The sequence below is a fragment of the Cnephaeus nilssonii genome (genome assembly GCF_951640355.1).
Source record: "Cnephaeus nilssonii genome assembly, chromosome: 14".
Classification (NCBI taxonomy): Eukaryota; Metazoa; Chordata; class Mammalia; order Chiroptera; family Vespertilionidae; genus Cnephaeus; species Cnephaeus nilssonii.
Window position 1 is genome coordinate 38,442,181 of NC_137085.1, and position 24,704 is coordinate 38,466,884.

At 44.6% G+C, this 24,704-nt stretch overlaps 1 protein-coding gene across 3 annotated transcripts in view; it reads left to right on the forward strand.

The window, feature by feature from the left end:
• The window catches only part of PRUNE2 (prune homolog 2 with BCH domain), a 210,245-nt gene that overhangs the window by 131,304 nt on the left and 54,237 nt on the right, over nucleotides 1-24,704 (forward strand). For 2 of the 3 annotated variants that reach the window (XM_079790483.1, XM_079790484.1), the window contains exons 8-9: nucleotides 1,892-8,441; nucleotides 9,058-9,811. In XM_079790483.1, the coding sequence (XP_079646609.1) occupies nucleotides 1,892-8,441; nucleotides 9,058-9,811 (7,304 nt within the window). The remainder of the gene's footprint in view (nucleotides 1-1,891; nucleotides 8,442-9,057; nucleotides 9,812-24,704) is intronic. The other variant, XM_079790485.1, reaches the window with a different exon arrangement.

The following is a 24,704-nucleotide window of genomic DNA, read 5'->3' on the forward strand; positions in this document are numbered from 1 at the left end:
CCAACCCTGGTACGTTTCACTGCATCCTGACCTGCTTGCTCTCAGAACAGGTGGTGGAGGATGGGAATGGATTGGTGGCATAAGGAAAAGGGCCCAGGAGAAAAAGTCCTAGAGTTTGAGTTTTAAGAATTGTTGGGGGTATTTTGTACATTGAGCCTTTTAAAAGAACCCCATAACCATTCTCTTCTGGAATGAATCCTTAGAGGGGGATAGATCATCGCTTTCTTATCCAAACGAGGGCCAGTCTTCCTTTGGGTGCTGTTTTCTTAGTCCCCGCCTGAATGCCTGTTTGGTGCCCAGTGTTGAGTAACTGTAGATCTGATGCTTTAATCAAAGTTAGCCTCCAGGCACTAGAATTCTGACTGGGTAATCAGTTGGACCCTCTCGTAGAGAGCTGAATTTTATAACGCAAGCCTGTGGAAAGTATATAAAATGTAGACAAAATTAATCAAAATACCAAACCAGGTATATTTAATAAGTAATATGAGAGCATACATGATTCATTATAATATGGACACCATGGCCTAGAATGAGTTCATCCACCAGTCTTTCCTCACTAATGGATTAGACACCTCATGTATCCACAGGTGGCAAGGGGCAATGTCTCGACTTTTCTGCATCCTCACTTTCGGTTCCCTAAGAGACCTATCTGGTCTTTCTTGACTCTGAGGCTGCTCTGTGCTTTCTCGTGTCCACATATGAAAGAGGCCCCTGTCCCTGCTACAGATGCATTTAGTATCCTCTTTCTGACCCATACTGTGCATTGTGTCATCAGCCTGAGGCCTCAGTGCTTTGCTCTGCCTTCGGTTTCAGAGCTGAATTTTATTTTCCCATGGACAGGAGTTAGGTCTCCTCAGCCTTCAGTATGGTGGTTTTTCACATGACATTTAGTAGCAAGTCAATTTTTTAAAGGTTAATTTTAAAAAGACCAACGTAGAAGAGCCGATGAAGCCCTTGTCGCCTCCACCCCACCTCTCCTTTCCTCACCCAGCCTCCCCACCAGAGACAGCTCTTTGGAACCTGGACCAATACAGGGTCAGGACTACTCACTCCTAAGGAATCCCTCTTTGTTCCTGTGGTCACTGTTAGTCAAAGGTCAGCATTTGCAGCTCGACTGTCTGAGTTCAAAATGTGGCTCCTTCACTTGTTAGCTGCGGTTGGACCAGGTATTTCATCTTCCTGGGTCTCCGTTTACTCATTGTCAAAACGGGGATGAAGAGTTCCTACCTTGTAGAATTGTCGTGAAGATTAAAGGAGATAATGCACATAAAACCTTTAGAACTGGGCTTAGGATATGAAAACATTCAATGAATGTTCATGATTAATCACTGTTATTATCTATGCAAGCTCTGTAGTTACTTATGATTATTTTTCTTGCTTCTGATGCTGCTGATGTTGTTACCTTCACTAATCCTGTGGGACCATTTCAAAAGCCTCATGTGAAAATATCCCCAACACTCCCTAAAAACCAGGGAGCTTTCCCACTAGTCCTGGTCAGCAACCAGCGTTATTTCTGTGCATTATTTTTCAAATTTGAAAAAAGTTTGCCCTTTTTTTCACACTTCCACTTCTGTTGGAAGATGGTGTTATATTACACTGAGGAAAGAATTTAAATGGTTTTAGATCTCTTTTTCCTACAACTCTCAGAAGCTGGCAAAAGTGAGCCCCTGTGTTTTAAGTTCAATGAAAAGCCAATTTGATAGGATTAGAGAAAGAGTTGGTGGTGTATTTGGTGGAACTTTCTATGCATCATACAATTTTGTTATTTGAATTCTTCTTTAAAGACAGATGAACACAGATTAATTTTATGTTAAGAAAAATTAAGAAAGAGGAATTGCAAAGAGCAGAGAGTACCTTCGTGCTCATGTAAACCCCTGTGTTTCCCTGACAGATTTGCTGTGAGCTGGAAGAGTGTCAGAGTCTTTGCCTAGAGCTGGAGCCCTTTGAATGTGGCTGTGATGAGATCCTGGTGTACCAGCAGGAGAACCCCGCAGTGACTTGTGACCAGGTGGTTCTCCTTGTCAAGGAAGTCATCAATAGGAGGTGTCCAGAGATGATCTCCAACAGCCGGACATCTTCCACCGAAGCCGTGGCAGGCAGCGCCCCCCTCTCCCAGGGGTCGTCTGGGATTATGGAGCTGTATGGCTCTGACATAGAGCCACAGCCCAACTCTGTGAATTTCATAGAAAACCCTCCAGATCTCAACGATTCTAACCAGGCCCAGGTGGATGTCAACACAGACCTCGTTAGCCCAGACAGCGGGCTGGCCACCATTAGGAGCAGCCGTTCATCCAAGGAGAGCTCGGTTTTCCTCAGCGATGACAGTCCAGTGGGAGAAGGTGCTGGGCCTCACCATAGCCTCCTCCCAGGGTTTGACTCCTACAGTCCCATCCCTGAAGGGGCAGTGGTGGAGGAGCACGCCCTGTCCAGAGAACATGGGGAACACTTTGACCTCTTCAACTTTGACCCAACACCCATGGTTTCTGGACAGTCCCAACCATCTTCCCATTCGGCTGACTACTCCCCATCAGATGACTTCTTCCCCCACAGCGATTCGTCAGAAGGACAGCTCCCCTTGGGGCCTAAAGAGCTCAGTGGGATGGGGATGAACATGTCTAATTATTCATCCAGCTCGCTTTTGTCGGAGGCTGGCAAAGATAACCTTGTGGAATTTGATGAGGAGTTTGTCCAGCCACAAGAAAGCCCCGGGGATAACTCTCAAAGAAATTTGAGCCTGACAGATTTTGTGGGAGAGGAATCTCTTTCTCCTGGAAAGGGCGTCCCACCAACACCTATGAATAGCTTTGTAGAAAGCTCCCCATCCACTGAAGACCCAGCTCTACTCTGTTCAGAAGACATGGCCCCGAAAACAGTCGACGCAGGTCACACAGGGCCACCTCAGCCTCGTGCGCGGTGCAGCAGCTGGTGGGGTGGTTTGGAAATTGACTCTAAAACGATTGCAGATGCGTGGAGCTCCAGTGAACAGGAGTCTGTCTTCCAGAGCCCTGAGTCCTGGAAAGATCATAAGCCAAACCCAGTGGATAGGAGAGCCTCTGATTCTATATTTCAACCAAAGAGTCTCGAGTGCTCAAAGCCAGGTCCCTGGGAGTCAGAATTTGGTCAGCCTGGGCTGGGCAACAAGAGCATTCAAGACCAACATGAGGAAAGCTTGCAATTTCAGAACCTGCCCACTGAGAAGTCGCATTTGCCAGACGCTTCTCCTCAGGGAACAAACCATCTGATAGAAGACTTTGCTGCTCTGTGGCGCTCAGATCGCTCCCCCACAGCAATGCCTGAACCGTGGGGCAACCCCATGGATGGCGGTGAACCAGCTGCCACAGTGTCATTCCCAGCCTGGGGTGCATTTGGAAAAGAAAATGACACCGAGGCTTTAAAAAATACCTGGAATCTGCACCCAATGAGTGGGGAGGCACCTTCTGTGAGAGACCCGAATGAGTGGGTCGTGGCAAAAAGTGGATATTCTTTTCCTGCAGAAGACCTGGCGGACAGGTCGCCCAGTGAGGCAAGTAATGAAGCAGCTCCAGAAATCTGGGGCCAAAAGAACCATGACTCCAGGGCTGACATCCTCATACCTGGAAACCCCAGGTCTGATCCAGATCACGCCTGGAATAGTTCTAAGCCCACAAAGGAAGATCAGGATGGTGGCATGGATCCAAAAATGAGGGGAAAAGTCTATGAAAAGGTAGATTCGTGGAACCTTTTTGAGGAGAGTATCAGGAAGAGAGGGCCAGACATCCTAGCTCCTTGGGAAGATTCCTTCCTGTCATATGAATGTTCCGATTACAGTGCCTCCAACATAGGGGAAGATTCGGTACCTTCCCCCTTAGATACCAACTATTCCACCTCCGATTCCTATACATCACCGACATTTGCTGGAGATGAAAAAGAAACCGAAAATAAGCCACTTGCTAATGAGGGAGGTTTTGAGTCAAAAGATGCTAGCTCTACCATGGAAGAGGCTGAAATCCCTCCTCAGTCACCACTGCAGCCGCCTAGACATCGAATTAGCTCAGGTCCTGGGAACCTAGAAATGTGGGCTCCACCTCATGCAGATACTAGTTCTGAAAGAAATGCCACTCACAACCCAGATGAAGATGTACTCAAGACAGAGCCCACAGATGACAAGGACATCTCCGTGGAGGAGGACGTTGGGGAGAGCAGCCAGTCCAGTTACGACGACCCCAGCATGATGCAGCTGTACAACGAAACCAACCGGCAGCTCACGCTCCTGCACAGCAGCACCAACTCAAGGCAGGCGGCCCCCGACAACCTCGACTTGTGGAACAGAGTGATTCTGGAGGACACTCAGTCCACTGCCACCATCTCGGATAACGATTTGGACTGGGATGACTGCAGCGCAGGTGTGGTGATCCCTGGTGAAGGTCAAGCACAAGGACACACAGCTGAAGGTACCGAACCCGAAACCCGATTTTCAGTGAGACAGCTAGAACCGTGGGGCATGGAGTATCAGGAAGCAGCCCAGGCAGACTGGGGACTCCCTGCTTCTTATGAGCACAGCAAGGACACCGCTCCCAATGAACATCACGTGCTGAATGAAAAGAGCGGACAGCTCATCGCAAATAGTATTTGGGATTCTGTCATGAGAGATGACGACATGTCCTCATTAATGCTACCAGGCCCGCCATATGTTACAGATTCAGAACAAAGCAGAGTGCCTCCCGAAACTCCCAGCTCTGAAAAAATTAAGGACAGTGCCATTCCAGATGTGCTAGAAGCCTCTGGAGCCAGTGAGTCAGGAGCACTTGGTCTAGACCAGGAAAACACGTGCAGAGGAAACCTGCCAGGTGATACAGCGGCGTCCCTGGCAACCAGGCTGGAGAATCCAGGGCATGTTGTATGCTCAGATCCATGGGAAGGTCCTCGCTATGGACAAAGTGAGGATGAAACAGAAACCCACAGAGCTGTTGATAGGGAGCACCTGAGCGAGGAGGAAGTGATGGATGGAGCCTCGGGAACTTCTGGAAAAGGGCAAGGTGACCAGGAATGCTCTCCCCTAGTTGTATCTGAACATGAAGAAATCTGCGATGAGTCAAGCAAAATCAGCTCTCATTCAGTCACTTCAAGTCCTCAAACTGAGGAACCCCAGGAGGCTTTAGAGCATGAGAAGGGATCTTACAATTCAGACCCCTGTGATGTGCAAACTGAGGTGTCCACAAACCACCTACAGGCAAAAGAGACCTGTGAAGAGCACCTCGTGAATCACAGAAATTCAGGTGAAACTACTGACATTTCAGATAAACTGACTTTAACAAAAAATGTATCTTTACCTGAAATGGATCTTGAGATAACTGAAGAATGTAACATTCTGGAGCCAGAGAGCGTGAACCAAGAGCCACCTCCTGCATGTCCCCAAAGCCTTGATGTTTGGGATGGCCCTACAGACAGCGATGTGCAAGTCAGTTGCACAAGTTCTGAGATAACTAAGAATCTTGAAGATAAGAGTGCTGAAAACAGCCCTCCAGGAGCCAGTTCTTCAGGAAATTATGACAGGGAGAGTGTTTCTAGTGAGTATTCACATTCCAGTGCATCAAGTCCTGACCTCAATGATTCTTCGGCCGCACAGCTTTCTTGGGATCATGGACCCAATACTGGGTGTCAGAAGGAGACTCAGGATGACTGGAGTAAACAGAATCACCAAGAATCTGGACTCATTACCACTGATGGCCAAGTAGAAGTAATTACCGAAATGAAGGACCTGGAGAAAAACAGAATGGATAAGTTTGAAAGGAGCTTAGGTCAAAAGGTTCCTACATATTTAGAGATATGGAATGACTCAATAGATGGTGATTCCTTTTCCTCTCTATCCAGCCCTGAAACAGGCAAATATTCCGAATATTCAGGTGCATATCAGGAAAGAAATCTAGTGGTTAGCCATCAGGAGAAAAATGAACATGATATTCCTGAGGCTGTGCAGCCGGAGGATGCCAAGTTCATGTCAACAAGCTCAGGTTCCGATGATGATAGCGTAGGCGATGAGGAGTCAGTGGAGGAAGAGAGCCATTTGGTCACTTGCCAGGTTGCTCAGAGCGAACCCAGAGCTTGGGACTCATTAAATGAATCTAAGTTCTTGGACATGGAAGATCCCAACTCTGAGGAATTACCTGCCTATGTAGGCAGTTCAGGACCAGCAGAGAATGAGAACACATCAGACCCATTCTGTCACAATCCACAAAGCAGCCCTGATCACTCTAATTTCTCACCACTAAAGGAGACTGACACACAGATGATAGCAGTAGATAAGGAGACGAGATCCCCAGAAACAGGGACAGGAAATATCATATGGCAAATATCTCCCAAAACTGAACCAAAGAACGAAAACAATTCTAAACTGGAAATGCTTGACTTCCCAGCTGAGAGCACTGAGTGGTGGAATGCACCTCTTCAGGAAGGGCAACCAATTGAGAGTGCATTTGAGGGGGAGCTGTCTAACTCAGGTGGTATGTTAGAGATGAATTCTTCAGTATACCAACACATGGGTCCCTGGGGCATTCCCATCCAGGGTGATATGGAATCCATGGACACACATTGTACTAATCCTTTCAGTGATGAACATCAGTCACCCTTTCTGGATAGTAATGCAGAGAACTCCCATGAGCAACTTTGGAACATTCAACCACGGCAGCCAGATCCAGAAGCTGATCAGCTTAGCCAGCTTGTAATATTGGACCAAATTAAAGAAAAGGATCTCAGAGAACAAACTTTCATGTCTTCTGCTGGTGACAAACTCACTTCTGAAACACCTAGCCAAGAGCAGTGTCATGATACAGTGCTGTCTGTCTGGGATCAGCCAGACCCAGCATTTACTCACATAGATGAAAATAGATGTGTTACATCTAATGTCTCAACTATTGCGTGTCAAGAAACAAATTGGTGGGAGGAAGAAAAATCGTACCCCAGTGAAATGACAAATTCATGCATTGCCTCCAAAGATTCCCCTGCTGTCAGTTCTTCTACCCAGTTGATAAAAAAGTCAGGGGCTGAATGGGATGGCTCTACCCCTAGTGAGGGCCCCCAAAGCACGTTTGTTCCAGATATCTTACATGGCAACTTTCAAGAGGGTGGGCAGTTGGCTTCAGCTTCGCCTGACTTGTGGGTGGATGCTAAGCAGCCCTTCAGTTTGAAAGCAGATGGTGAGAATCCTGATATACTGACTCACTGTGACCAGGACAGCAATTCTCAGGCTTCCAACAGCCCTGATATTTGCCATGATCATGAAGCCAAGCAAGAGACTGGGCAGCACATCAGTGCTAGGATGGGACCTGAAGGGGAAGCCAATGAGTTATATCTCGCCGAGCCAAAGCTGGATGAAGAACCCAATCACGAGCCTGGGCAGGAATTTGTTCCATACAGTTCAGAACCGTGTTCTGAAAACAAAATTCCACTGCCTCCCACGAGCGATCAAGTAAACACAAACAGCTCATATCAGCCTGCTGCCTCTCACAGTGGTTCTCCCGAACCTTCTGAAATAAATGATGAGAACAGCACAGGTTTCAAAGCATCAGAAGAAGGAGCCGACCCCGAGATGGCACCAGTTTGGGAGCCCATAGACAGAACAATCCCAATGATTAAAAAGGTGGGAACCGCTATTTTTGTAACTCACCAAGAGCCAACCATGGATGGCAACAGCTCTTGGATCTCAGAGGACTTTTCTCCTGAAAGTCAGACAGGGGAAGCAGCCTTGTTGGACCTCGAGCAGCCACTGACTGCTGAGGACCCTGCCTCAGTTCCCGACGCTCTGCTCGTCTCGGACACGTGTCTGGATGTAAGCGAAGCTGCCTTTGAACACAGTTTCAGTGATGCCTCCGGTCTCAACACGTCCACAGGAACCATAGATGACATGAGTAAACTGACATTATCAGAAGGCAATCCTGATACACCAGTGGATGGGGATGCCGGGAAGCAAGATATCTGTTCATCTGAAGCCTCCTGGGGTGATTTTGAGTGTGATGTCATGGGCCAAAATATTGATGAAGATTTAATGAAAGAGCCTGAACACTTTCTCTATGGTGGTGACCACCCCATGGAAGAAGATGCTCTGAAGCAATCACTGGCACCTTACACGCCTCCCTTTGATTTGTCCTACCTCACAGAACCTGCTCGTGGTGTCAAAACAGCAGAGGAAGCTGGGACTCCAGAGGATAAGTCTATGGGGAGTGAAGCAGGAGAGATATTGCTTTCCACTCTTCCTGATCGAAGAAGCAAGGAAAACCACACTGAGACCCAAATCAGCCAACCTGGACACCAGCTGGTTGTACTGCATATTCATGAAGACCCTGAGTCAGTTTCTTTGCCTGTCAGAGGTGATTCCAACATGGAGTTGTCGCCATCAAACATTGACTGGGAAGTAGAAACAGATAATTCAGATTCACCAGCAGGTGGAGACATAGGACCATCAAACGGTAAGAAACATCCCATTCCACCAACCCCCAGAAACTGCTGCTTTCATTCAATTAACCCGTTTGCAAAACATACTCTTCCTACCAGTGTGGGTAAATGGGAACTAACTACATTTGCAAAGCACGCCTACCTAGCCAAGTCCTATATTACAGCAGGAATATCTCCTGCTTGTATAATACCTATCTTTGAGAATACATGAGAAGATTAAACATATTTTTTTGGTTTAAACTATCTTTATTATAGTTTACACTCAATATTTCTTTGTATTAGTTTCAGGTGTACAGAATAGTGGTTAGACAATCCTGTACTTTACAAAGTGTTCCTGTGATATTTTAAGTATCCTCTTGGCACCATACATAGTTCATTACAATATTATTGACTATATTCCCTACGCTGTACTTCACATCCCTGTGACTATTCTGTAACTACCAATCTACTTCTTAATCCCTTCACCCTTTGCACCCAGCCTCTCCGCTACCTCACCTCTGGCTGCCATCTGTTAAACAGATATTTCTCAAATTATCTCTCCTTGGATGGATCATTTGCAAAGATCACAAATCACATAATGTGTTAATTAAGCCTTGTTTCTCCCCTTCTCACCTCATCTTCCACGTTTAGGTGCCAGCAAGGGAATATTCGAGTTTGAAGAAGCAGCAGTAATTCCTACCCAAGAGCCTGAGCCGATAAAACCAGAATTCGGAGAAGAAAGGAACACGGAGAATGAAGACCATCAGGCACAACACCTGGACTACATACTTGTAAACCATGAAGAAAATTCACCCCCAGAGCCAGAGGCCTCCGAAGCAAGAGAAAGCACATGGGAATTGGAAGAGTTTCACGGAGGTTCCAAACGAACGGGGCTGCCAGAAACTCAAGTAGCAAACTTCCCAGACACTTGTCAGTCTGACTCCTTAAGTGAAAGGCAAGATCATTCCGCAGAGAGAATGTCTTCTGAAGATGGTAAGAGATCATCTCTTGAAAGCCCTGGGCAAGAGCAGAGTTGGATGGTCTTGGGCCATAGTGAGGTTGGCAATCCATCATCAGAAGCTACGGACGAAGGGTCTGGCAGGGCTGTGGAGCCAGCCTCTGATCACAACTCGGGCATGAGTCCCCAAATGCAGGCTCTGGGAGAAACAAAGCCTCTAGAATCTGTGGCAATAGAGGAGGCCTCTGGTCTGTGCAGCCAATCTCAGGAGAGCAAGAGCGGAGGCAGGGCTGGCCCAGATACAGTTATGTTGCAGACTGTCGCCCATGACAATGAATGGGAAATGCTTTCACCACAGCCTTCGCAGAAAAGCATAATCCCTGAGACAGAAATGGAGGAGGAGACAGAGTTTCTTGAGCCCAGAACAAGGAAACCAAGACCCAACGGGTAAGCAAAAAACTAAATTTACTTTCTTCCTGAAAATGATTTTATTGGAAACCAGGGAAACGGTGAGGGATGATGGGATATTAAGAATACCTAGTTTTGCTTATATTTATTGCAGAGCATGCCATCAATAGAAGTAGCTGCTGGGTAGCCATAATGATAACCATGATTTGTATATATTTTCAGCCAAAAAAGCCCCTCAGTTTCCACCCAGAATCTTACACTTACCCTCCCAACATTTGTCCTGCTTAACACCAGTATCAGCCTTATACAGGCCATTGGAACCAGAATGGGAAGGCCACTAACAATTATTCATAGCACCAGGCAGTTGCACCGTTATCTTACTTAATCCTTACAGCAACCCCAAGATAGTAGGTATTATTCTCTTTATTTTACCCATACTGATGGCGGGAGGGGACTTAAGGATCAGAAAGATTCTATGACTTGCCTAGAATTAAGTAACCAGCGTGAACAGTACGGGGGCTTTTTACCCCCAAAGTCTATACTTTCCAGCAGACACACAGAAAAGGTGATTCTGGTTTTATACAAGTACTTAACTTACTGGTGGGAATAAGGAGACTCCACAGCAAGCTTAAAGTCTTAGTGTGAAACATCATTCCCTGATTGGCTGGAAAATCAACAAATAACCATTAAACCAGTGGTTCATTTATTCATCCATTCACTCACCACATGGTTTTTGGAAGCTGCTCTGTGCTGAGAGTCTGGGTAGCCATGGACATAGCAGGGAACAGGATGTGTCCCTTCCCCCAAGCTTCCAGGCCTTGCTGACACTGGTTAGAGTTGTTGGTGTTTCTCTTTGTTTGCTCTCCTGCTTCCGGAGACAAAAGGGCAGATTGTGAAAAGTAACTTAAGTAAAAGGGTAACTCATGTTTCCCCCTTAAAATGTAGTGGAAAAAACATACCGTTTTTTTCTACTCATTTTGGGAGTATAAAGGAGAATACACACCACATAGCCACTGTGGGTCAAGGAATCTGGACTCCAGCCTGATGCTATCATGTCGGTTATGTATTTTAGGATAACCCTAGGCTTAAGTCTCCTCATCTGTAAAAACCAGTGGGTTGGGCTGGAGGATGTCAAGCCTTCCATCAGTAGTAAATCCTGCAAATTTAATCTGTGTATAGCTACAATACCTCCAGGAAAGCTTTGGTATTCAAAAATTATGTTTCTCCAGGAAGGAAGGGATCGGAGAACACACAATAGCAGGGGTATGTTGAGGCTTAGTCAAAGGCCATAAAGAGTTAAAAGCTGTACCAGATTCCAGTGAAGCTTCATAAATCCAGCATTTTCAGTTGGTCTAATCTTTTTTTCTTCCTGTCAAGCTATTTCCTTCCAGAGACCCCAGATCCGTTATCAGAAAGAGAGCAGCAGATGGATCCCAGCAGCCCTGCTGGCATTGTTATAGATTGAGCTAAGAACGCAGGCAGCCTGGAGTTGGCTGAGCTACTGTTTGGCTTCTTGTCTGAGTTTTGCACATGGCCCTGAAGTCAAACAGATGATAGGATTCCATTGTGCCACTTGCCCCTCTTCTTTCAATAAGGTTTCTTTGTGCAGCCCTTTCTGCTCAGCTCCTGCCATAATGAAAGTTGTCTCGCAGTTGGAAGAGGGGGCAGATTTTCCTGCTGGCATTTGTATTACCTGTTGCATAAATAATTTACTTGGAAATATTTGTATTATTAAGACTCTAGTGTTATTACCAGCATTAATAGTAGTATGAAAATATTAGTACTTGAAAACTTAGCTCTGTGCTAGATTTTGGAGGAGGCAGAATTGTCTGAAGCAGTGATTCTCTAAGGGGGGGTCCCAAACCCAGCAGCCTCAGCATCGCATGCGTATTAGTTAAAAATGTGGATTACCAGCCCCACACCAGACCTCCCGACTCTAGAACTCAGATGAGGTCCAGTCATCTGTGTTTCAGTACCTCCACCAGGTGACTCTGATGCACACTAAAAGTTCTGAGAACCACTGGTCTAAAACTTATCCCCAGCCCTCTAGGGGTTTACATTTAATAAGGGAGTTAAACATAACTGAAAAGGTAAATAATAGTGTAATACTTAAATGAAGGTAGTTAATGACCAACGTCAGTTTAAATAGAAATAGCTACCAATTACAAGCATTTGCCATGGACCAGGTACTAAGCACTATGTATGCATGATTTCACATTACTATGGTAACTGTATGAGGTAAGAAGTATACAAAGGAGGAAACTGATGTGCAGAAAGGTTGAGTCACTTGCTCTGGTTTATAGTTAGAAAGTGAAGACATTGGGATTTGCATTTGAATCTCTCTATGTCCAGAGTGTGCATTGATGCTAGTACGTAAGAGGGGAGGTGTTTTTCTGGAGGAATCCGGGACAGCTTATTATCCAATAGGATCAGGAGGCAGAGTTCCCAAGGCCCATTATACTCGAAGGGGTCCAGGAGAGGCTTTGAATTTCTTTGGAAGTCAAAAGGAAAAAAAATCATTACTGGATACTCCCTTGTGGATTATATTTCTTTCTGCCAACAAGGATGTAAAATTAATTTTTAGATTTTCTTTTTTAAACGAAGGAAGGAGCCCATGAAGGCAAAAGTGCCTAAGGCCTATGAAAGTCACATTGCGCCCCACAGGGTGCAGTTCGAGATAGACATTAAATGAAGGTCATGATCTAGAAAGGCACGGTAGTTGGGGGGAGTGTGTGTGTGTGTGGGGGGGAGAGGCCAGCCACATTAACCAGGAAGAATATGGTGAAGGAAATCATGGAGACGGGAAAGTAATTGCAGAAGCAATATAAGATAACCATATTTTCCCAACCAAAAACCCGGAACATATTGTAACAGATAATCTCATCTTAGGACAGAATACCCAAAATCAAGACTGTCCTAAAAATAAATTAAAACCTGGTCTTCAGCCCTAGCTGGATTGGCTCAGTGAATGGACCCTTGGCTTTTGGACTGAAGGGTCCCGGGTTCCATTCCTGTCAAGGGCACATGCCCGGGTTGTAGGCTCGATCCCCAGTAGGGGGCATTCAGGAGGCAGCCGCTCAATGATTCTCTCTCCTCATTGATGTTTCTATCTCTCTCTCTCTCTCCCTTCCTCTCTGAAATCAATAAAAATATATTGAAAATAAATAAATAAATAAATAAATAAATAAATAAATAAATAACCTGGTCTTCAAAAACAGAAGTAGGCCCAGGCAGTGTGGCTCAGTGGTTGAGCATTGACCCATGAACCAGGAGGTCAGGGTTCAATTCCCAGTCAGGGCACATGCCTGGGTTGTGGGCTTGATTCCCAGCAGGGGTATACAGGAGGCAGTCAATCCATGCTTCTCTCTCATCATTGATGTTTCTATCCTTCTCTCTCTCCATTCCTCTCTCTGAAATCAATAAAAAAACAAACAAAAAATAGAAATAGGCTGTGATATGACACACTAGCTACAAATTGGCTTCTTGCCCTCCGCTCATCCAAGCACAGCCCTTCCCAGCATTCACACTGTTTTGAGAGCAGTAAGCCCTATTTTCAAAACCTGAGGAAGATGAGGTGCTTTTTCTCCTCATCCTCCACCTACTAATTCTTTTTCACAAAACTTACTGTGAATGCGGAGAGAGAAACTCTCTCCTTTATGATTTTCAGCGCAGTGTTCTAGTTCCCTAGGTTCAGTCTTCCCAGAGGCTTTTGCCAACACTTTGGTCATCCCCCAGCTATAGTCGTCCTCCCCTAAACCTCCCCGCCCCCTACCTCAGCTCAGGATCGCTCAATAACTCCCAAGAGTGATGGACAGGCCTGAGTTTTCCTATGTGGTCACAGAGAACATCTGCAGAGGAATCAGCAGCACACGGACTTACCTGAAAATTAAGAACCAATTATACGTTTATTTTAAAAAGAAGGCACTGTTGCAAGGATATCATATGAAGAAGGGATACTTTGATTATATATTAATCAGGGTTCTCCAGAGAAGCAGAGCCAATAGGAGCAATAGGAGATCAGATAGATGATAGATAGATAGATAGATAGATAGATAGATAGATAGATAGATAGATAGATAGATAGACAGATGATAAGATAGAAACTGTTTCAAGGAATTGGAATTGGCTCACACAATTTTAGGGACTGAAATCTATAGGACAGGCCATGGGCTAGAAATTCAGGCAAGAGTTGTTACAATCTTGAGTCCAAATTCTGCAGGGCAGTGGAGTCTCTGGGTTTCAGACTTGAGAAGAATTCCTTCTTTTTCGGGAACCTTCAGATTTTGCTCTTAAGGCCTTCAACTGATTAGATGAGGCCCGCCCATGGTTGGAAGATAATCTGCCTTACTCAAAGTCTGCTGGTTTCAATGTTAATCACATCTGAAAAATACCTCCATAGCAATATTTAGGGTGGTGTTTGACCAAAGAACTGAGCACCATAGCCTAGCCAAGTAGACATGTAACATTAATCATCACAGGTTATATTCAAAAGCCGGAACTACATGCTAAGCAGGTATGAAACCATTACCATTTGTAAACTCACCATCTGAATTATATAAAAATGAACAATTGATATACAAATATATTGGCTTTCTATAGGTGTGGGGCAAGGAAATAATTTCCCAGAGGACTAAGAAAACTGACAGTACTCATCCAATCTTTTGTAGATACATGCAGCGGGGGGGGGGGGGGGGGGGGGGGAGAGGGGGCATCGGGGAGAGGGGAGGAGTAGTTGTTGTAACATGTACTTTTGAAACAGTATTTGGCAATAACCCGATCCTTATATTTGTGGAGCTATATCTTGTCTCCTAGCTCTGGGAGGTGAGTTACTTGGTACTCTCTGAAATAAAAATCACCTTCAAACACAATATATTTCATATTCCACATGACCTGCTTCTTATGGTGATTTCTGTGCATTCTTTCTTTTTTAAATTAGTCAATTTTGAACTTTATTTCTGTGTGACGAGATTATGGGAAAGAATTCATATTCTTCACTCTGATCCCATGTGGTCTTTTTATGTTTTTCACGAGTCCTCTAAAATCAGGCTTTTTCTGTCCAGGACTTCTGGTTGAGGAGTTAGTACATTGGGTCTCACATCCATGTGAATGTTGAAAATGAAAAACAGGTAAAGCAATTATCCGTTCCCTCTTTCTCTCAGTGTTGAGTGATGATATGTTTGGGCACTCAGAGAAGAATCAGGCTCTTTGAGCACACTCTGCCCTCTCTCTGGGTCCTGCTGTTTGGATGGGCTGTATCCCAGTTCCAAACATTTGCCCTTTCTTCGACGTAAGTTGATACTCCATAAACTACAGCAATCCCTTGTTTATTCACTAGTTATTGGCTTTGCCCTGAACTAAACTGAGGAGACCAGACTTGGCACTGACTCTGTGTTCATTTATTTTTGTGATTGTATTTGATTAGTTGGTGTATTTGGTGAATTGGAGGTGATAATTACCATTAAAAGTCTTTAAGTTTGCACTTTTATTCAGGCCTTAGTCTCCTCTTTTTTTAAAAATAAAATTTATTTTTGGTGTCTCCCCCTCATCCCACCCCTATCCCTGCCACCTCTGCACATCTGGCCAGCCCAACCCAGACTTCCAATAAGTGCTTACGGATAGACAAATATATTCTTTTCTTTGGTCCACCCAATTGCCACTTGAGATAGGGCAAGTTTTATTATCCCTAATTCATAAACTGACTTAAGCGAGCTGTTTAATGTCCTCCAGAAATGAGAAAGTGGTCAAGTTGGTACTTGAATGTAAGTCTTCTTCCTTCCAGCTCAGACACATAGGCCACAACAACCACGTTCTTGAACTTCTTTTATAGGTTGATTCATTTATTCCTATTCTCCCATGGTCCCATTAAAAGGCACATCAAGTTTAATAGCCCAAGTTCCCACCGAGACAGTTTGAGAGTAACTCAGAACTTGGCTCTGACCCTTTACACTGTCCCATGACCTTCTGAGCTCGGTTCACCCACCCCTGAACACATGTTTCCCACCACAGCAAATCCGTGAGAGCCACTATCGTGTGTGGGCTGCTCCCCATCTGTGGTGTGTGAGGCCAACCTGAGTGGCCGGAGGCCAGAGGGACATGACAGAAACAAAGCCCCTCAATGTGCAGTTAAGTTTTTCAGATATTTATAGATGTGGTATTTTGTGGTGAGGCATTTTATAGCAAGAGAAAGCCACGGGCATCGAGACGAGGTACGACTCAGCTGTCCTGTGGGAGGGACTCCCACAGAGGAGCCTTTTGTGTTGTGTTGGCTTCTAGTTTGAGGGGAAAATCCAAGGTACTTCTCTGGCTGGAATGGAAGAATGTCAAAACTAATGTCAGAAAAAAAGACCTTCATGAAAATTGATAGCATTTTAGGAAAAGGAGAAATCGTGGCTTTTAAAAGCAGGATGTATGCGTGTATCGGGGACCCAGCAGGAAAGAGATGGCACATTCAAATGAGGATAATTTGAGAAATGTTTAATGAAGGGGGTATTTATAAAGATGGAGGCAAAGTATGAGGAGCCCACAGGAATAGCGCAGGAATAGCAACAGTACAGATGTTACCTTTCTTCGGCCTCAGGAGTGAGGGGAGGGGGTTCTTACCACAAGAGGAATTTGGGGTTGAAAGGGCCACAGTGAGAAGAGTGGTGACCTGCCTAGGGACAGCCAGCCTCAGGTCTTCCCACTGGAGGGAGCCCAGTGAGTGCATATCCTTTATCTTCCTCAGATCACCCACCAGGGGGCCTCATTGGCCAATACCCAGTGGAATTCAGTGGGCGAGGGAGCCTCCTGGGACAGAGAGTGGGTGGAGTAAGTAGGACAGAGGACCTGAAGCAGCAAGCAGAAGTTACCTGGCTTCATTGGACCGTGGTGGGAGCTCAGCGTCTGAAAAGTGTACTGTGATGTATTCACACACAGGATTAGCTAACTCTTCCTCCAGTGCGTTGGAGGGTCTGTTTCCAGCATCCACCCAAGTTCTTTGAGAACAGAGGCTGTGAAAAAGTCACTGCAGGATAGGGTCACCCTGGAGTGACTTTTAGAAATCCAAGGTGTACCAGTAGAGGACCTTAGAATGCTACCTTCCCTCTTTCTGAACGGTTGGTTAAGAGATGTGGCTTCTTTTGATTATTAACATAAGAATTTTGTTTTAAGTAATGGCCAGGGAGTAGAGTTTTTGTTTGTTTGTTTGTTTTGTTTTTTGTTTGTTTGTTTGTTTTTTAAAGAGTTAAACAACTTTATTAAGACCAGAATAGTTGGGAGAAAAATAAGTAAAGAGTTTCTCAATATTTACTTAAATGTTGTCATTCCTTCCATTTCACCACGGTACGCTCGAACTTCTTGCTGGGGTTTAAGACTCTGAGGTAGAAGAACATTGCCATAGATAGGATACTTTCCCAAATATTCGGTTGTTGGGTAATGCACGCCAGACTCTTCATAAATCCTTGCGGTTCCATGTGGACAATGATGTCGCCCGCACGTGCAGCTCTGACACAGGTGCCAGCTCTGCATGCTCTCCCTGGGGCCCACTGTGCGGTGCCTCCGAGCAGCCGCTGCCCTAGTTCCCACGCACCTGCCCTTGTCCAGGCTGGCGCCGGGAGACGGACGCGGTGGGAGTAGAGTTTTTAATTCACTCCCATAAACTATCTCAACATGTTGATCAACTCAGAATCAGAATTTATGGAAGACTGAGTAAAAATATGTAATGCATATGTTTCTTTCCATGTTCCAAAATCTTCCCTGGCTGAAGCCTAAGCAAGCAGAGGCCTATGGGCATGAGGACACCATAGTTTTCTTTATCCTGTATCTTTTTGTTGTGTGTCACTGGCTTACCTTGATGAACAACTTTAGGTCAGCCCAGTGGCGCTCATCTCTATGCCAAGGATGTTACTGAGACCAGGATTTTCTCCTCAGAGTGCCTGTGCTCTTGTGAGCAAATCCAATCCAATTTCCATCATGACTATTAGCCAGGGAGTCTGACTTCCTCTAATTAATAACATTTATGTAATTGATCATGTTTGTTATTTTGAGTCAGCTCCTTGGAAGCTTACATTTCACAGCCAAATTTATCACTCACCAGTATCAAGTGTATAGAATTCTAGAATACGTATTTTTATTATATTAATTTAAATCCTAATGCCATGTTGTGGTCCTTCAGTATTTTTCTTTCTCAGCTACTTTTAAGTCATGTGATGGTGGTAGATTTTTACATATCTACCAGCGTTGCCTTAAAGTGAAAGTTTAAATATGTCCTCTTCATAGAACTGTTCATGGTTCCCCTGAAGAGACTTCATTCTATTTCTTGCCTCTTTGCTCTTATCTCAGCACCTCCTTTAATTCCTTGCTCCCCTGGCCTTTTTTCTGCACGTTGGAATTCTGCTTTTCACTGAAGACCCAGGCCCTGACCAAATGTCTCTTCCTTCCTAAAACATGCTCCATCTTTTCAATCAGAAGTCCTCCCTCCCTCTCCTGCATCTCCCTGTACTTTGCAGCCTTTTGTGGGCTTCCTCACAGTCTGCCTCATGTTATATTTATAGCTCTCTTATCAGCCTACCTGGTTGTCGGCCCCTCAAGGCTGTGATTTGGCTTGTATATCTTTATATCCGGGTTGAATGCTCTTCTCATGTCTGTGGCTCACCAGCTTCTACAACTGTTTCATCTAGAGTAGCAGTAACTGTACCACCAAATTATTCCAGCCCAGTGATTCTCATCCAGGAGTAATTTTGCATCCTCACCCAGGGAACATTTGGCAATGTCTGGAGACGTATTTGGTTGTCACAACTGGGGTAGATGCTGCTGTCATCTAATGGGTAGAGGCCATGGATGCTGCTACATAGCCAACAGTGCACAAGGGAACCCCCCCCCACACACCACCACCACCACCACCTGCTCTCTGCCAATAGAGGATTATCCAGTCCTAAATGTCAAAGTGCTGTGATTAAGAACAAAGCTCATTCACAATATCCTGCTTTATTTTCTTCCTACCACTTTTTTTCTATGTGAAAAGATCTCCTATATTGGTTCGGTTGATTCTGCTGTGTCTGTCTCCTCCTAGGAGAATGTACTCTCCAAGAAAGCAGAAGTGTGGTTTGTCTTGTTCATTACTGTACCCCTAGAACAGCACCTGCCACCTAATAGGCACCCCATCAATATGCCTGATGAAATGAATGGAAAAGAAAGTGAAGTTTGTCCAATATGAGCTGTGATAATTTCTGGTGTTTGCTACTTCCTCTTCCAGGACAGATGTGCGAGCTTTCGTTTGGGAGTGTTTTAGTCAGTTCAGACTGCTATAAAAAATCACCATAGACTGTGTGACTTATAAACCACAGAAATTTCTATCTCACAGTTCTGGGGGCTGGAAGTCCAAGATCAGCGTGCCAGCAGGGCCTGGTTCTGGTGAGGGCCCTCTGCCTAGTTGCAGACTGCTGACTTCTCATTGTATCCTTGCTGGCACAACGAATGAGAGAACTCTCTGGGGTCTCTTTGATAAGGGCACTAATTCCATTCATAGAGCTCCATCCTCATGGTCTCATCTAACCCTAATTCCAGAAGGCCCACCTCCTAATACCAGTGCATGAGTGGGAGGAAAAGTTTCAACATATGGATATGGGGGCACACAAGCATTCACTTCCTAGCGGACATACGCACCTTTCTTTTTTAATGTTGCACGATTCGTTTTTTCCCTTCCTTTGAAATTGGAGACCATAGCTACCTGTTATTTGTGCTCTTGTGCTCCTCCCATTCATTCCAGTTCCTCCAAGATAACAGCCTTTCGGTTTTCCTAGAATGCTGTTATCCACTTCACTCACCTCCTGGAGAAAAATAGGTGTGCCCGCCCAATTTTCTTTTCTGGGTCCTCTGTTGCCTGCACCAGTTTGATTGTCCAGAGAGGAAAACTTGTTCTATCTGTTATACCATCAACTCAGGAAGCAATTGACAATATATAAGTCTTCTTCTTGCTTTTATTTTTAACCTCCATTCGTTAATAGTCATTTACAAGTATTAGGTTCTCAAAGAATAACTAAAATTCCACTGGAGAATCTGACTTCTACCATGTCCTTTTTGTCTCTAGAATAGGATGCTACTCATTGTAGTGAAGCAGTAATTCTTTTCAAAATAATCCTAACTGCTTCCGTGTAATGAATACAGTAATACAATTCCGCAAGTGATGAGCTGACTCTGGGTTCGTGCTATGATGAGAGAACATCCTGCATAACAAAAGGAAATGTCACTTATGAAAACAGAAGTCTCCCGCTTCCCTATTTAACCAAGTATTACTTAAATGTTGTGAAGGAATCTGTGACTGGCCTGATGACAGACTTAATCTCTTTCCATATCAGCTGTTGACTTTTAAAATAGACATTCTTATTTAAAGCAGATTTAGTCCCAGTGTTTGTTCTTCCCACACTTACCTCTTCTTTCTGAGGACTCCAACGGCTGCCTTTTTTTCAGCTGAGAAGGGAAACTCCTCCTAATGAACCAGAACTTCACAAAGACATGATCCCCCTTTGTCCGCCTTCACCCTGGGCGCCCAGAGTCAGCCAACTCTGAAACCATCTTTTCTCCCCTGACGATTTTTGGCTCATCTTTGGGAAACACACCTAGGCTTTTGCTGAACCTCTGTAAAGTCACACCCTCCTGATTCTGCCACCCCTAATCTCCCCAGAGCTGAAAGACAGATGGCACATGAGAAATGATTTTATAACTGCTCATAATTCTGAAGAATTGTGTAAGCTTTTAACATAAAAGAAGATATAAAACCTTGCTTCTTTCTCTCTCCCTTCTCCACTGCCCTCCCCTGCCCCCCCCCCCCCCCCACAACAGCCATAGGGAGGACATGACCTGCCCTTCATTTTAAGACTAGGAACTAACATTTCCTAAATCCTTACCATGGCCAGGTCCTCTGCTGAGTAATTCACCTTCCCACTTTATTAGTTAGACCATTTGGAGATTACCTAAATCTGCCTAGTCCCCTATTCTATCATAGCCTGCTCCCAACCAACCCACCACTCACCCCACCAAAAAGGGAAAAAAGATCTAACAACCTAGTTCTGACGATGGTACCATAGTTATTATTCGCATTGGCAGTTTGCCTAAATATGACCAGAAGTCTTTGGTTTGTCTGACAATGTTGTTGTTTTTTCTTTGAAGATCAGTCAAATCAAGGCATGCCTTTCCATTATGTAAACTTTTCATTCATATTTTCTGCTTTCACTACATCAAATACTTCTGCTGGTGTTTTTAGAATTAATAGCAGTATTAGTAACTAATACTTACTAATTGTGAGTTCATTTTAACCCAGACTCTCTAAGATCTCTGTCTAGATCAGTGATGGCGAACCTATGACACGCGTGTCAGCACTGACACGCGTAGCCATTTCTGATGACACGCGGCCGCATGCCGAGGATGAAACATTTGCTGCTCCTGAGGATGAAACATTTGCGACTGGAGTCTTGGAGTTAGTTTTTTCCTCAAAGTGACACTACCCAAGTTATGCTCAGTTTTTTGGCGAAGTTTGACACACCAAGCTCAAAAGGTTGCCCATCACTGGTCTAGATGATCTTACTTTCAAGTAACATTAATATTATTATTATCCATTTGCGAATCAGGAATCCAAGGCACCAGGCAGTTTAGTAACTGCTCCAAACTTGCTAACCAGTGATGGAAGTCAGATTCCAATTTGGGCCTCTGACTTTGGGTCCACATGCTTAAGGTCACACACCTTGCTCCCAACAGCACAAACCGTGAGGATCTCAGGCAAACCTAACTTTCTCTAGCACTTCTTGATGTATCCCACTGTGCTCACGTATAGCCCTTTATTCATAGTCCAGGAAGTGTAAATAAGTGCACCACCTTTTTACTGGGTGTGTTGAGAAGCTACAGGATTTTTTTTTTTTTTTAATAGGTTTCAGGGGAACTAAATTCCTTCCAACCTTTGCTTTGGGCTCATTCACATCCAATCTCACTCAGTAACAGGAGTGGCAGCGATATTTCTGAACAGGCACAAAACCCAAGTGCATTTCTGACTTTACAAGCTGGGTGAAAGAGTATTTTGTATTCCCCAATGAAACTCTGCACGGCCCAGCTCTGTCCCCCCATCCCGGGCTGTGGTGGTGGTGGCGAGTACACTGAGAGATCTGGGAGGCAGGTGATCATCCTTATTTAGATGTGCCAGTGATCATGTGACCAGAAAATGGAGGCGAATCAGTATTTGCAGTTAACTGCTCCAGAAGGGAGATGCTGAGGAGCTGTAACGGAGCATCCTTCTCACCCTCCCGGCGGCCAGGCCCCTCGCATCCTCCTCCGAAGGTAGGTGGGTCCTGGTGCGCCTTAGGAGGATGGGGTGTGGGGAGGACAGATTGCAAGGGAGAGTGTTGTCCCCGAGACTGGTCTGCTGCTGCTGGGGAGTTGGAGGGGGAGAAAGGAGGGGGGCGTGAGGATGCCGAGCCCTGCCCAGCCAGCCCCTCACAAGTGACAGCTGGCAGCTGCTTTTCCTTCTGTGTCAACTCACACAGGCGAGGCCTGTGGTCCTTTATGCTCTTCCCTGCCCCTCCCTCCACGATCAGGTAATTAGGGAACACAGACTCTGCACGGCTAGACACATTTTTTTTTTATTCCTTCGTGTCTATGATGAAAATGAAGATAGAAACATCGAAGGGAGCGGCACTTGGGAAACATTTTAGGACTTTCGCTCAATGGGTATTACAGTGTCTTTGGGGATTATTTGAGAAGCTGAGCGACCCTGGTACCGTGGCATTTTTATTTCTTGTGTTATTGCTAATAGTTATTGAAGGTAGTAACATAAACTTCTCATTTTTCTAATGAATCTTCTAGCCTTTCCATCTTCCCTAAGTTCTAAGCTGCGGAATAGATCATCCTAAAAACGGGGCTTATATTCTCTATTGCCTTTTCAAAATCAACAGACAGGATGCACTACCTATAAAATATCAATATTTCCCCGAGAAACTAAGTTAAGTGAGGGACTAAAAAAATATTACTACCTGGTCAAATTCAAATAAGAAATACATAGGTTATTGAATTCTGTGGAAACCAAAAAGAAACACAACTAGACTCCCACTTAGAAGGAATGATTTAAAGTATGATTCTGCTGGGGGTCAGAGTACCAGCCATGGTGACGGAAGGGCGGAGGGGGGCATAACCTCTGTAAACTGGCCCCTCCTTTCCTATGAACTCTTGACATGGTGTCGATCTTATGTAAGCTGCTATTCAAGCCCAGCCTCCAGGCTCACTTCCAACCAGATGGCAGTCCTAAGCCCCCTCCCTACCCCACTCCCCCACCACACACACACACACACACACACACACACACACACACAGAAAAATGGGAGCTGCTAGTAATGCGTCCATTTTGAAATGTTCATGTGATGAAAAGTTTTCTGAAAGTCATAATTGATAAATTCACAGAGTGTAAATCGTTCTATTAAAATTCTTGGTGTTTAAAATAATGGCCCTTGAAATTTCTCTTAATTGATAACAGAGACTTCTTATCTGGGAGGAAAAAAACACCTTTATGGAAATGTCTCTATTAGTAAATTACACATATTTAGGATAGCGATAGCTCAGTACTTTAAAAAACAGCTTGGACCTTGCCTTGCTCTGCAAATCAAAGACAAATAAAGAGGAGGTTGTTGTCATTCAAAGTTAGCAACACCTAAACATCCTCAGGGGAGTTAGCTTTGTAATGCAAAATTACCCTTTTAGTCAGAAATAAGAGCTGAAGCTCACAGGTGCTTAGTGCTTAAGGATAATGGGCCAGATTGTTCTTCCTATTAGCAACAAGTCAAATTAAGGCTCTCTTTGCTGCACCCAGTGAATTTTCATTTGGTTTTTCATTCTTGAATGGCTTTGTACTTGGGGGAGGATTTAGCTTGTATCAAAGGATCGGAATACCTCCTTGACCTCTAGATGTCATCCTTTCTAGCTAGCTAGAAGACAAGGTCTGGGGTTTGCACCTAGGTTCAGGTACTTAAATAGAGGTTACAGTGGGAAAGTTGGAGTTCTCCTACAGAAAAAAAAAAAAAGAAGAAGAAGAAGCTTTTTATTCTTCTTAGCTAGCCTGGAATTGCTTACATTTTGTTTGCATGCCAAGATTTTGCAGAAGCTTCACCCCTACCAAGCCCCTGATAGAGTGTTTGTTTTTTAATTTGGGATGGGTTCTCAATTCCTTATCAATCCCAGTTAATAGGATAGTTGGGGTGAAAAGGGGCAGAGGGAAGAGTAGTGGGAGACAGATTCTGTCCTGTCTGCATCGGAGTTGACAACAATTACATACAGCTCCTTCTGGATTAATAACGGCAGGAATCGTTGGGTACTGGTCGATAGGTGTGTAAGAGGGTGTAGGAGAAGAGGCAGGGGTGGATGCTCCCTTTTTGAGCACCATATCATTTGAGGGCTCTGTCAAGCCATTTGCCTGCAATTTTGATAGTTGCCTGATTTTCTGTATTATTCTTGCATGCTGAACTTCAACTGCTAAGGTAATATAGGCTGAAAAAAAGTCTTAGAATTCATTTTGACTCACTTCTTCAGTTTACAGGCAAGAAAATTAGTCCTTGTTAGAGTGAGTAATTGGATCAGGATTACACAGTCAGTGGCTGGGCTGGGATCAGAACCAGGGTGGCCTACCTCTTGATCTTGTGCTGTTTCCTTCCACCCCAGGGTCTTTGAGAAGCCCTTAGCAAAATCTGATTCATATATTTGCATTTGTCAGTGCTTTAAAAAAATGCAAATTTAAAAAAACCTAGTCTTCTATTTTTAAAGATAAAGTGGCATTTTCTAATTTCTTACAACCCTTAGAAATTCGGGGGAAATGAAACTGAACACCGCTGCGTTTAGAACAAGATGCTATCCCTAAGGAATGCATGTGATACAGAGGTAATTACGATGCAATGTCTTACCTCACTTTAGTGGGGAGGAGGGG